General features: G+C 38.9%; 1 protein-coding gene across 1 annotated transcript in view; it reads left to right on the top strand.

Annotated features, from left to right (window-relative positions):
• Positions 1 to 6,920: 6,920 nt before the first annotated feature.
• Positions 6,921 to 14,141, top strand: part of sppl3 (signal peptide peptidase 3) — a 29,257-nt gene continuing 22,036 nt past the window's right edge. Inside the window, exon 1 of the mRNA XM_023269999.3 lies at positions 6,921 to 7,485. Coding sequence (XP_023125767.1) covers positions 7,460 to 7,485 — 26 coding nt within the window. The 5' untranslated portion in view covers positions 6,921 to 7,459. The remainder of the gene's footprint in view (positions 7,486 to 14,141) is intronic.

The following is a 14,141-nucleotide window of genomic DNA, read 5'->3' on the forward strand; positions in this document are numbered from 1 at the left end:
TGTAATCAGGTGCTTTAAATCAGCCAGACAAATGGAGCATTTAGCAGTCAGTCAGCAGGATGTACAACGTCTGATCTGTAATATGTCACTACCTGTTAGAACGAGCTCTATTCCTCAACTGGAAATGACAGAGGAAACATTTTTTGTGATAATATCACTGCTGTCATTATTCTCATCTTAAAATATTAGCTTAAAGATTAAATTGTGCTACCAGGCCTTATATCAAAGCAAATGATCGGGTAGCTGCTTTCAAGTAATGGTGAATAAAAACACTAAGATGAAAAGAGCCATATGGCAAGATGTTTCTTTAAATGGAAATAAAAATGAAGTGATGTAATGAATATAAATACTTGCATGCATAACTCGTATGACTTGCTGTGTGGCGTTTAGTTTATTCTCGTTGTAAATGCTGACACCTAGTGGTAAAGCTAGAGTACTGTATTGTTAAAAGGGAACGTTATATATAAACACTTTTTAAAACCAAAAATTGATATATATTGAAGAATATGATTTATATGGATTCCAAAAATTCTTATTGATTAAAACTCAAAGTAAGGAATTTCAGTATATGTGTTACACAAATTAAATATAATGTGACCTTGAAATGCTTTTACTTTCTTTACTAAAGTTGTTTTTAAATCAAAAGTTATTAGTACTAAAGATGATATCCAACTGAGACTGTTTCCTCAGATTAACGACCCCAGAGGAGAAGCACTTTATTACAACTCAGTTCCAGTTTATTGTTAGAGTGCCCTCTCGTGGCCATATTAATTATGACAGGAGGAAGTTAAAAGACTGATGTCGTTAAATTGGTACTGGATTAGCTCTGCTGTCCATGCCCTAACCCTAACAACCAATCCTAAACTCTACTTTAATCTTAAGCACCAAACACAGCAGAGTCACCTTCCCACTACGTTTGTTTTGTTGAAATGATCTTGCATTGACTATTAAGCTATGGAGCTACATAGTCCTCACAGGGAGGAGGTTGGGGCGGAGAGGTGGGTGGATAAATTCCTGTTTTTCAATACAGGTGACCGCTGTTTCTCTCCTGTTTCTCGCCATGACTAGTCAACAATCTTAACCCTGTTCTTATTATTGTAACCATGACGACAAACATCCTCTCTTTTTTTTGACCCAAATACTGGTCTTTCCCTAAATGTAAACACATTGTTTTTGTGCCAAAGCTTAATGATTTATGTGATATGTTTTGCCACTCAAGTCTGGCTGATAATTCTTAAGATGTGCCGATGGACTGTAATCAGAGGTTCAGGACAAATGACTTATACGGTCATACAGAATTCAGATTTGTTAGTCCACATTGATGTTTAGGTTAGTCATATATTTGCTCAATGATGGATACACCCCTGTCCTTATCTTTAGTGCACACACCACACAAAAGTGAGCAAGCTAATGTACTCTTATCTACATTTTTACGGCATTTTTATTTACACTGACATTATAGGCAACGCTGTTTGTAGCTGTGCTGTAACTGACATTAATATGAGCTTAGTGACAAAAAATGAGTTTTTAAAATGAATGTCATTCAATGGAAAGATGGAAATTAAACATCCTGGCAGCAATTGAAACTTCATTAATAGTCTTTATATCAGACCTAATATTCTTCGCTCATTAATTTAAGTCATAGTTGAGGTGATAATGGAAGCCAGAGAGAAAAAATCTTTAGCCTTCAGTGTTTGACTAAAAGTAAGAGCTGATGTTTGAACTACCAGTGATTTTTGATTTATGGCTGCATGTTCTGTGTATTTACTCCTGCTTATAGAAGATCTTATGTCCACAGCTGCAATAAATGTTCCCTCTTGGTGCCTGTGATGTTTCCCTTTTTGTAAAATGATGGCCTCTAAGAATGTAAATAAAAACTTTTATCTCATATGTGCTCATCAAAGACCAACGTTCCTCTCAAAGGTTCTACTTCATATGATAACCACAACAAGTTAATCATATGAGTAACATAATTTAGAGGCTTTATCACATCTGAAGTTACAATGACTGTTGTGGTACTCGTGATTACAAAGAACCCCTTCAGTATCACTTCACATACAGTCATGGAAAAAATTTATTAGACCACCCTTGTTTTCTTCAATTTCTTTTCATTTTAATGCCTGGTACCACTAAAGGTACATTTGTTTGGACAAATATAAAGAAAACAACAAAAATAGCTCACAAGAGTTTCATTTCAGAGCTGATATCTAGACATTCTCCATGGTTTTCTTGATAATAAATAAAATCATATAAGTTCTTGCATCAACAGCTATGGCATTGTACTGCCAGAAACAGCTTTTCGGATTCCATGTTTTCTTTTCTGTCTGTTTTAGTCACATGATACACACAGGAGTTAGTACTTGATTGCATTACCATTGTTTCTGATGACTGCAGCCATGCATCTTGGCATGTTCTCCACCAGCTTCTGACATTGTTCTGCTGTCACAGCAGCCCATTCCTGTTGCACTAATTCTAACACATTTGCTTTGGTTGTGGGCTTGTGGTTCTCCATTTTGTGTTTGATGATTTTCCACAGGTTTTCAACTGGATTTAGATCTGATGATTGAGCAGCCAAGGCATGGTTCCAATGTTCTGATTCTCCATCCAGGCTTTAACTGACCTTGCTGTGTGACAAGGGGCATTGTCTTGTTGGAAAATCCAGTCATTGGAGGTAGGAAAGAGATTTGCAGCTGATGGAATAAGACTGTTTTCAAGAGTAGCCCCAAACATGACCTGGTTTATTTACCCTGTTCCATCCAGACTGAAACAACCCCAGATAATCACTGATCCACCCCCATGTTTTACTGTAGGAGCAGACAGACTGGTTTGTAGCTTCTCCAGGCTTCCTCTTAACCAGTCAGTTGGCTACAGTGTGCATCAACTGAAAACTGAATTCATCCCTGAAGAGAACCTTAGTCCAATCATCAACAGTCCAACCCTTATGAGCCGTAGCAAAGAGTAACCAGGTTTTCCTCTGTCTTTCGTCGATTAAGGGTTTCTTCTTTGCCCTATGTGACTTCAGACCAGCTTCAAGAAGTCAGTTTCCAACTGTCCTTGCTGAACAAGTCCCATTTCTCCACAGTGTTCACTCATTTCTAAGGTCCTCAGGGGTCTGATGATGATTCCTGACACAGGAACGGATGAGTGACGGTCATCTGGTGGGTAGAAAGACGTTTCCTGCTGCAACCAGCTAGCAGTTTGGTAGAACCATGCTGGGCTTGTTTTTTCTTGGTGTAATGAATGGCTGTCTTGGAGATCTTCAGTTTTTTCGCTACCTGTCCCTCACTCATGTCAATTTCCAGCAGTGCCAAGATGGCTGCCTTTGTGGCTTCACATAATTCTTTAGTTGTAGGCATTATCTGAGAGCTGACAACTTCTGATTGTGCTGTGGCTTGAATCTAAGCAGGAAACCACTCTAGACCTTTGCATGTGCAGTGCTGCTTATGACATGAAATGTCCTCTTATATACCCTGGGAATACAATGAAACTGAAGCATGTCAGATAGCACATAAAGTATTATGGAATCAGCTGCATTTTCTGTTGTGTTCATTGTGTTCTTCAGGTAATAAACCTTTAGTGGTACCAGGCATTAAAATGAACAAGAAATTAAAGAAAACAAAGGTGGTCTAATAACTTTTCCATGACTGAATATTCATTGACTCTTGCTCTGAGTGAGAGCTAGGAGTTAGTTCTCTCCTGTCTTTTTGCAGCTCCTGATGGGAGAACACCACCCCTCCAGCTGGTGTCTATAATGATGACACAAGAATGTTTCCAAACTGACCCTGAAGCAGAACAACCTGAAAGTACAGACTAGCTGTTTTTTTCCAGAAATGGCAGGCTACACTGTCTGTAATAAAGCTCAGCTACCACCGGTTTTGTTTCACAAGGTATCTGACTGCAGGTTGATGAATGCTGTGGAAAAACCTCAGTTGACCTTGAATTAATAAGGCTTTTTGTTAATGCTGCTTCTGTATCTTGTGAATATGTGTCTCTGTTGCTGAGAACAGATTGTACATAATCTGTAAGAAAAGCAGCTCTTTGCAGACTTTGGTAATCCCCTCACTCTCTGGTGAGAGGGAATCCCACTGACCCCTTTCTAAACCCAATGGCATCTTTATCTACTGCAAAGACACAGTCTTATCTGGCACCGGCTAAGCCCTAATAGGGAAGTTTTTCGATGTTCAAGCATGAATATTTGTTCCACTGGAGTGTAAAACTCACTTCACATCAATACATGCACAGTCCAGACCTTAAGTATTGAACATTTAGACATTTATCAGCTTTTCAGGCTCTGGTGATTCAATTTGAATGAAATATTGGATACTGCTGCACTAAAGTGCCAGGTGTCAGCTTTAATTTGACATGAAGGTCACAAGAACTATTGGATAAAACAGACATTTTGAACAGATACACATAAACCCAAAGAAAATATTTGATATTTTGTTGAGAATCCTGAAGGTTTAGGCCCACAAGTATCACCAGATGCCCTGATAACGCTCCCCCAGGCCTTCACTGCAGCCTCTTCTTGTTGTGGCGTCTCAGATGACTGGCTTGGCCATTCTGAGATAGTCGCCTCTTCATTCTTTTTGCTTGCTTCGACCATATGTTTGGGATCACTGTCCTGCTGAATGATGAAATGCTGTCCAATGAGTTTTTAGGCTTTGGGCTGAATCTGAGCAAACAGCCGCCTCCTGTCCACCTCTACATTCACTCTGTTGCTTCTGTCAGCAGTGATATGATCAATTAAGGCCAGTGTGCCAGTTCCTCTGGCAGACGTACATGTCCAAGCGATATCCGAATCACCAGGGCACTGTATGTTTGACAGATGGGGTCTATACGCTTTAGTCCGTGAGCTTTTTTTCTTTTCTCATTCCATCATATTGATCGAAGGTATTGTCAAATCGGGGTACATTGTGCACTAGTAGGTTTTGTCAGGTTAGATCCCATATTGATCAGCCAGGATTTTTATATTAATTATATTTGTTGTATAAACTATGTTCTTATGACCAGCGCACTTTGTCCAGGCAACAGCTCTGTTACTGTAAAGCACATTATTCTGACCTGAGGCCTTCTTTTTATTTCTCACATCATTGTTTTGTTAACAAACCACAGAAAGTTGCTTTTGCAGCATTCAACAAAACTATAGTGTGTACTAACAGATGCACCTGTGCCCCCCCTCACATATTCCATTTATCCATGCACCTATATAAGCACCATTTTATGCATTTTTTTCATATATATTAAGACATTTTAGTAGTTAGTCATCACATATTTTGACAACCCTGCATTGATCTTCAAAGCCTTTCAGCATTTTCACTTAAAAGCAAGAAATCTAATAGGCCATAAAATTACCATAAACTTTACCGACCATATCCACGATACCTCGAGGTCACCAGCTCTATTTTGGATTTTTGTCCTTCAGCTCTCCCCCTGGTCAAATTGTATATTTTCTGTAGCCTTCCAAACCCCCGCTGGAGGAGGAGTTGTTGATGTTTTTGGTGACCACCTGACCTTTCCTCTTTTACCACCATCTGGTCAGAACATTCACTTGAGAACATCAACGTCTATGGACAGATTGTCATTGAATTCACTCAGCACATTTGCGCCCAGAGGATAAACGGTGCCATCTGCATTCTTTTTTAAGTGTACCTTTAGTCAAAACTGAAAACTTTCTCTGACGGGTATGTTGGCTGTTAGGGACTGTTACCAAGCCTCTGTGTTTTCCCCAAAGCAAACAAACCTAAATTTTAATGATGCTGCGCTCCTTTCATTGTGCTGCGTGCTGATAAGGCTCCTTGAACAGAACAAGACAAAGAGCGTGGAGCTGCACCAAAGCCTCTGTGAAGCTCTGAGGCTCCCAGCTGAAAAAAACAAATTACTGCATAAAGTGAAAAGTTTGACCTCGCAATGGTGCTAGATGAAAAGTTTGGAAACAAACAAGTTCACAAAATCCACAAATGTTTGCATCAAAAACATATAAATCCATTCAACAGTTGTGGATGAAAACGTCAACCTGCTGCATACAAAGGCAGGGAAATGTCAAAGTCATTAGGTTAATCCTCTGGAGACAATAAAGATATGCACAAAATATGTTAATATCATGACACTGCATGGCAATACATACAATTATTGCTTAATTTGGACCAAAGTGTAAGGATAGTGAGTGATCAGGAATTATTCAAGGTCAAAAAAGTTTGCCAGCACTGATTAAAGGGCCCTATGAGTATCTATGTACCATAGAAAATTTTATTTTGTTGTTTATTCTAGGAGTTTCACCATTGTAAATTTCTCTGCAAAATCGTGAAACCGCTTCCAAAAACAAAAAAAACAACAACAAAAAAAAAACAAGGTAGACCTTATTATATTTTATACAGTCTAACTGACCAGCTTTTTATTTCTTTTTACTTTACTGACTCACTGCTTTCTGCTTTGTATTATTGCCCTTCTTTTCTATGTTGTGACCAGAGGCATTCAGACCCCTCTGAAATGATTTAAAAAGACCTGATACAGATTGCAATCTACAAATTGTTCAGATAACTCTGTAAACCATTTCTGTGATAGGCTTCTGGGCCTACATGTCCATGGATGAGTCTTTTATTGCAAAATAATGCCAAAAAAGAGGCCTAAAGAAAGTGTAATTTATACCAAATCTCCTCTGTTTAAACTATTCAGTTTTAATTTGCCCTTTCACTCTTTTTAAAGTCAATTTTCGTCTTAATAGTTAATTAGTTTAATTTTGAGGGGGACGTCCGTTTTTCAGTGTTTTTGACAGTAATTAAAATAATGTTTCGTGATTGAATCAAATGATCGGGCCGTTAATTAAATTACAACCACGCATTATTACATTTTACAATCGACGTAATGCCCACGGCTTTAGTTGGAGGTGTATATGATAGGCTGCAGTGCTGCCAGCTGAGGGGAAACCATTGCGAGCGTTTTCAGTGCATGGAAGCATTTCAGTGCACGTCCTACTTGTAAACCTCTACAGCAGGGCGATTTTGCGCGTTCCCGTGGACTCTCGCCATAGAAAACAAAGCTGAACGTCTTCCATAACAGCTAGGGGTGCAGACCGGAGGAATATCCGAATTTATTCTGGACACACCAGGCTGAATATGGATTTACAGTGGGTGTAGCATCGTTGGAGACCGAGCCTTCTCGGCTGGGGTGACGGCAGGACATTAGCGAAACCGACGAAAATAACATCTGTGGTTTTTTCTCGGGGTGCTTTGTCTTGTCCACCTAACGATAGCAAACCATCATTCTCGTTTCAATTGCAAGATATTCAGCTAGTGATTACTAGCTGCCGCCGGGATGTATCATCATGTTGTCACCTAAAAGTAACTGCTAGGACGTCGGATTGTGAAGGAAAAGCAGAAAACCTCTCCCAGGTCCCAACGGGTTGTCACCGGGACCTGAATCTGTGTTAGCCACAGTCGCGGAACCCACTGTTTTCGGCGATATGGCGGAGCAAGGCTACTCATCTTGGTGAGTGCGCACAGGCGTTGCGCTACTGGCTAGTAGTAGCTACCGAGCCTTAGCCGATGCTATTGCTAAATCTGAATGTAATGGGTCATTAAACCAATGAATTATATATCTGTCACTTCACATGAATGCTGCGCTCTTTACGTTGATGCTTCCAAATGCATTTATCACCGTCTATGGGGCAAAATGTCATACATCCAAATATTTTTTTCCTGCAGCTCAGATTTTGCTAACAGCTAGCTTTAGCTGGCTGGTTAGCTAGCCGCGGCTAATGAGCAGCACCAGCTGATGCTGTGCTAACGTTAGCCTGCTCCGGTCAAATCCAATGGTGCTATTGTGAGCGAATGCTAAAGAGCTAGCTGCCCTGCTAGCGGCTTCATAAGCACACTGCCAGTTGGTGAAATATTTTTTCGCTCATGATATCGCCCCTTGCTTTTAGAAATATGTAACTTTGCACAATCAACGCAGTATTGCATGACAGTGTCAGGCAGCTTAGTTGACGTTAGCTGTACCACCAATTTGGGGTTCGCTGGTTAGCATTCGTCGTCGACCCGCTGCACACAATAACAAAGGTTCTGCCGTAGGTTGCTAAACTAGCATCGCAGTCATGTCACAAAAAAATGCCAGTTTCTTTATTGCGGCACACGACAGGTTGTAACAAACGGTATATTTGGGTTTGTGAGGTGCCTATAGTTAAAGCCAGGTTAACGTTATAGCTGAATTTTCGAGCTTGGTGAAGTATAGAATAAGCGAAGCCATACAGAGGTGGTGTGAAATGCGTTGTCCCTGTGAATGAAAATGACCGCCTCGTTAGGGCCCGGCTAATTAATGTAGGTTACATTGTGCTTGTCTGATCTGTGCAACACGGGTTCAGTGTTTGGATCAATTTTAGGATAACGTCGGCTTGTTTATGAGTGGTTCAAATCAATGAGTCTCCAGGAGCAGATTAGGCTCAATGAATGATAAAGGTCCAAAGATATACTGTTTTATCATATAGGTTTTCCAACTAGTATTTAATGGCACCTTTTTTATAAGATGTTTTTGGAAATATCTGTATTTCTATTATTTTCATGTGACTTAAACAGTGGATCAGTTTGAAAGCAGTCAACCAAAGCCTTTCCTGTTATTAGGATATCAGTAAACACAGTAACTTTTTAACAACTCCTTTGCTAATTGAATGTCATTGAGAATTAAAACACGTTGCAAGATTGTACGACTATGGAAATTGCTCACATTTGCCTATTCATTCGTCGTCTCATTTATCTGGCTTACTGATAACAGGAGGTTAGTTTTCTTTGTGTTGAAATGGGCTTGCATTCTGTTCAGTTCGTTGGAAATTATAAGGACATCCATTTTAAGTATCAGTATTCAGCATGCTGAAAACAGCTCAGTTTTATCAGGAATTTAAACTGACACCCATGGATGGAAAAATCCATCTTCTGGGCTTACAATCTTTCCCCAAAGCTTTCCATAACAGTTATCTATTAATGTTTGAATAATATAGACTTTGGAGGGTGTATTTCATGAGAGACTGAGTGGATGATTTGAAATGTTCATTGGAGAACCGTTAACAGGTGACATTGAAACAATATAAATGTAATATGAAGACAGAAATTAGATTTAGTTTGTTGTATTTGTATGTTTTGTTTGTTTTGAACTTAAGGGTTGATTAAAACACAGTGTCTGTCCAAAAACCCCCAAAAAGAGTGAATGTATAATAATTTGCAGTTAATTTTTAAAAATCCTATAGATTATTTTGATAATTACATCCAGTCCACAGGCTTTTGCATTCATATTTGATGTTAATATGCGTTGTTGTTATATTAATTCCGCTTGGTTGACTTGTCAACAAACATACTGCGTCTAAGGTCAAGAGAAGCATTGCCAAGGATGGGGGAGGTCATTCTTTTATCAAAACCATTAGTATTTATGAGGGTAGTTTTGCAGAAGCTCGCTACTACTCGAAGGTTTTTGGAACTTGATAATCATAGCAGGAAGAAAGTTAGATTGGCCTTAAGACTTGCTGGGTCTGCTCACTGTACAGATGGCATTAACACTTGGCCAAGATCTCATCACAGTGCTCTCCAGGCCACCTCCAGATGTGGCTGAATATCAGTCTCCTATCTAAATACATTCTGTGTGCATTTACTCCTTCTGTTTCCATATCCAAGTAGGATATCCAGATTCAGGTTGTGGGCTAATATCGGTATCTAGAAAACGAGGTTTTAACCAGAGCGATACACAACAGAAAACCACTGGCCTCCATTAAAGAGGAAAAAAAATAGAAATGCACTGTCCAGCAGATTCACAACTGTCTTGTAAATGTTGTAACTTCTGGACTTTGTGTTAATTAAAGCTAAACACGTCTTGGATCTATTTAATCTAATAGCACCTATTAAGACTGCAAACAAGTGTATTTCTTAAAATATTTGTGTCTCTGCTAGAGAGGTACACCATTAGAAGGCTTGAATATGTGGTTGCTTGTGTTAATATGCAAGCTAGGCAGAAAAAAACGCAGCAAAACATCTATTGTGTAAAAAATAACCTAAGTGACACTGAGGCGCTTCACAGACGACTCTAGACTAATGGTGGCAATGCAGTTTACAGTTAAATCAAAGCTGGTATGTTAACACTGGCAAAAGTTTTGCTTCCCAGCCAAACTGATAAGTCACATTTGCTTTCATCACTGCAGCGTGCTTAGACTATGAATGAGGACAAAATATCGTAGAGGCTTTTACAACAGTGTTTCTCAACATACAATTGTCTGCAATGTTTGAGCAGTTTCACAAGGCTGCTTGTATCCATCTGCATGCTGGATGTGTAGAAAGACTAGAAACACCGCATTTTAGTTGTAGCTGTGTATGAGAGATGCTGATGACCTGTTTGGCTGATATTGCCATTCCCATTACCTGATCAGTAGGTGGGGTTTTGTCTTCATATCCCTATCAGTAAGTTAATACATTTTCACAGCAAGTACGTTCAGTTATTTCAGTTTTGTATCAGGCTTATCCACTAGCATAAATGGTATTAGCCTTTCCCAGCAGCACTTGTAAATTACTTTTCTGCTCGTGTCGTCTGTCTGTGTTTGCCTGTTTGCCCCCACCTCTTGTCACTTACCAGGAGACAAGCAGCTAGGCCAACTCCAGACACCATCGTATCTTGAGCTGCTGAATGCCAGCCTGAGCCCCAAACACATTTAAAGCAGAAATACAAACACCCACAGAGTTGTGACTTACCTCACACTCACCGGTTCTGCTTCATGAGCATTAAAAAACACAGTAATGATGTGTTTTAGCATTGTGATGCTAAAACATTCAATTAAGCAACCATATACATACTACACTTGATTTTATTAGTGGCATTGCACCAGGTAGTTATTTGAAGACCTCTAATGACAGTGTGCAGACATAGGGTGCATTTGTAGGTTCTGTTGTGCACAGTTAGTTTTATAGCTTCTATAGAGCTGCCTGGATAATTTGCTAATAAACCACAGCAAGCCCTTATTTAGGTTCCTGGTAACCAGCTGGCTAATGTACAGTTCTGAAGGTGTCTTGTTTTGAAAGTTGGCAAGTTGTAGTTCGATGTCACATTCAACAGCCTTCACGACAGCAAGGATCTTTAAAGCTTGTTTGGTTGCTAACCATTGGTAGTTGTTTTCTTCTAGTTTCTGTTCCTCACTTTCAGTTTTGCAGCTGTCAGGGCTGTGCTATGCCAGAACGTTTCAACCATCACATTTGAGGTTAAATTGTGAAAGCGGTGCTTCCTGGAGTGAAAATGTTGTTAGTCACACAGACATGTTAAATAGGAGCAGACCAAGGAAGTTGTTACATATACTTTCACTTGTTCATCCTGGCAAGTTTCAAATGCTTTGCCACACTCTTCTAATTTCAGTCTGAGACACTGTTCAGTTGCTGCACTTACTGGTGCCATCTTGTGAAAGGTCTTAATCTGTTAAATCAGGGTTAAAAACCACATCCTTCCACCACAACCATTTAAAATCGACCACTAGCCAACACGGGGAGGATATATATACACACATTACAAAATATTGGGCTTCCCTCTGTGTAATTTTGACTTACATTTCTGCTCTTGTCAGTATATCTGCAGATCACTGTGTGCCTTTGGAGTCGTTGAATATCTCAATCGAATGCTTTGTTGGTCTGCTAAAAGATCGTCTGTACTGAATGTTGATGCAGTAGCTACATTTCAGAAAAAAACAACACTAGGTTCCAAGTTGATGCCAAAAATTCAGAAAATATGACCATACTTATTTTTACATTTCTACATGTATCGTAGTTGCAGTAAGTACTATAGAACATGGGAAATAACATATGTGGAGTAGTAGCAGCAGTTACAGGTTCTGCAGAATGTCCATTGCAATGTGTTGGGAAAAAACACAGTTTAATGATAAACAGCCAAAAGTCAGTATACAAATGTGTCACAGAGCATTTTGGAGTAAGCACCCCAACTGAGCATCTCAAACAAGCATCCACATCTGTACACAAAATTCAAGGAGACAGTTGTTATTTTTACATTAACAAGATGTCGTCAAAATGTTCTGATAAGTCACTGTTCTTGTTTGTGAATCGTGACAGCTGGCATCTGTTAAAAACACACAATGTAGTGATGGCTCATAACATGAGTGAAGGATTGCTCAATTTTACTAAGCTGCTGTTGCACTTCTGTCTGTCAAAATTTAACATTGAGTGCATAGCAGTCTTTCAGAGTAAGAGCTTATTTTGAACTACGGTCACTTGATCGATGCTATTTTTGGAATATTGAATTTGGTATTAAAAATTGTGGAATTTCAGTAGCAGTGATGCCAATTATCTGGTATAATGAAGTCCCATACTCAGCAAAATTCACGAGAAAGACAGGATTTTTATGGTGTCTAAAAAGAGAGAGATGTCAAACATAATCGAGTCCATAATAAGGTAACTATGATGTAATGTTATTGGATATTTTATACAGATAGCTACTGCTGTGCTGTGGACAAAAATCTCATTTCAAAAATATACTTTCTATTGTAAAAATAAAACACAAACTCAAAAATTGTTGGCCTAAATGAGAAGAACATGTAACATTTCCTAAGCATCTCTTGTGATTAGCAAACAGAATTATGTATGAAAGGCTATAAAGAATGGTATCAGGCATGAGTTGATTAATTGTCTCTTTCCAATCATTATTTAAGACAGGCTCTGGTTTTAATAATTTTGGTGTTGTGGCATTTTTCTTGTTTATCACTTGTGAGATTTTTCATAGATTTAAAATTTACTAGTGACTGAGGGTGTGGAATCCTTGCAGTAGCTGTTTGAAATTAGGAAGAACCAGAATGTATGATACTTGGTTTGTAATGTTCTTCAGGAATTGCCTTCTCTTACTCAAGTTTTATATTAGGTATGCAAACAGTTTACAGAAGGTGACAAATGGAAGTACTGTCACAAGCTTAAGCACATGAGCATTTTTTACAGCGTTTAGTGACGCCTAATTGAGGCTACCTGTTAAACTCACAACTTCTAGTCATTTCTGCTGCCTTGCAAAAATAGTATATAGCAGAAGCAACCAGTGGTCTTGTTCTGTACTTGTAAAATGTATATTTATGGGAATGAGCAGAGGTTAATAGCTAACATGCCAGTTTATTTTCCATCGATTTCCTTTCTTGCAGTCCCATAATAACTTATGCCTGTAGTAGAGATAGGATGTTCAGAGTGAGCTGTGGGCCATCGTCTAACAGTCGTAGTTTATGTTTTTTTTACTTGGCAATTAATTGATTCTAGGTGCTGTCTGCCATTAGCCACTGTCATTCTGTGGTGTGTGACTGTGCAGTTAGCAACATAAGCAGTTTTCCAAGTTCCATCTTAAATACAATAATATATTGTGGTCTTGTATTTTTAATGTAACTATCACATGATGCAAATACATACTACAGCAAGCAGCAATTAAAAATGTAGCTGTTGTTGCGGGTCTAGACTGACCAAAAAGTCCAGATCTTTGCATTAATGAATTTAAGAAGAAAAGCATTCTACATCAGGAAACCAGACTGAAATCTTATCCTAGTATTTAGACTATCACAAAACAGTCAAACTAGTCTCATTTATTGTCAGTTAATCATTCACACAACCTATGAAGTCAGTTGTGTTGAGAATGTTGACTTCTGCACATTTAAAATAGCCCTGAAGAAGTTATATCTAGTGTTAAAGAGACATTGTACTTTTTGAGAGTCTGAAATATACGTTCCAACTGTTAAGACACAACTAAGGCTGCCAAATTATCTGCTTTAGAGCACACATTGATCTGTATAAATCTGAGAGATTACCAAAGCACCTGTTGCCTGTGTCCTGAATAGAAGCGCCGCTAAGATTATCCTTTAGAAGTTAAAAGCCCAATTAGCTTTAATTTGGAGAAACCACAGTGTAAATTTTGAGATTGAGGTTTCCTCTCATGATCTTCATGTGCTCTGAGAAAATTAAAATTATCAGATCTTGGCCTGAGTCTTGATAGGTGTAACCAGCAGTTCCCCCTCCCAAAATGTCTTTAAACATTGCGCTCGAGGCCATTCTTGTGACTTTGAGCTGAGGCATGGGCCATGTAATTGTAACATCACAGAAAAACCCAACTCACAACCTCCAGTGCTCTTAACTGCAGTCCTTTTTGTGTGT

The sequence above is a fragment of the Amphiprion ocellaris genome, chromosome 17 (genome assembly GCF_022539595.1).
Source record: "Amphiprion ocellaris isolate individual 3 ecotype Okinawa chromosome 17, ASM2253959v1, whole genome shotgun sequence".
Lineage (NCBI taxonomy): Eukaryota > Metazoa > Chordata > Actinopteri > Pomacentridae > Amphiprion > Amphiprion ocellaris.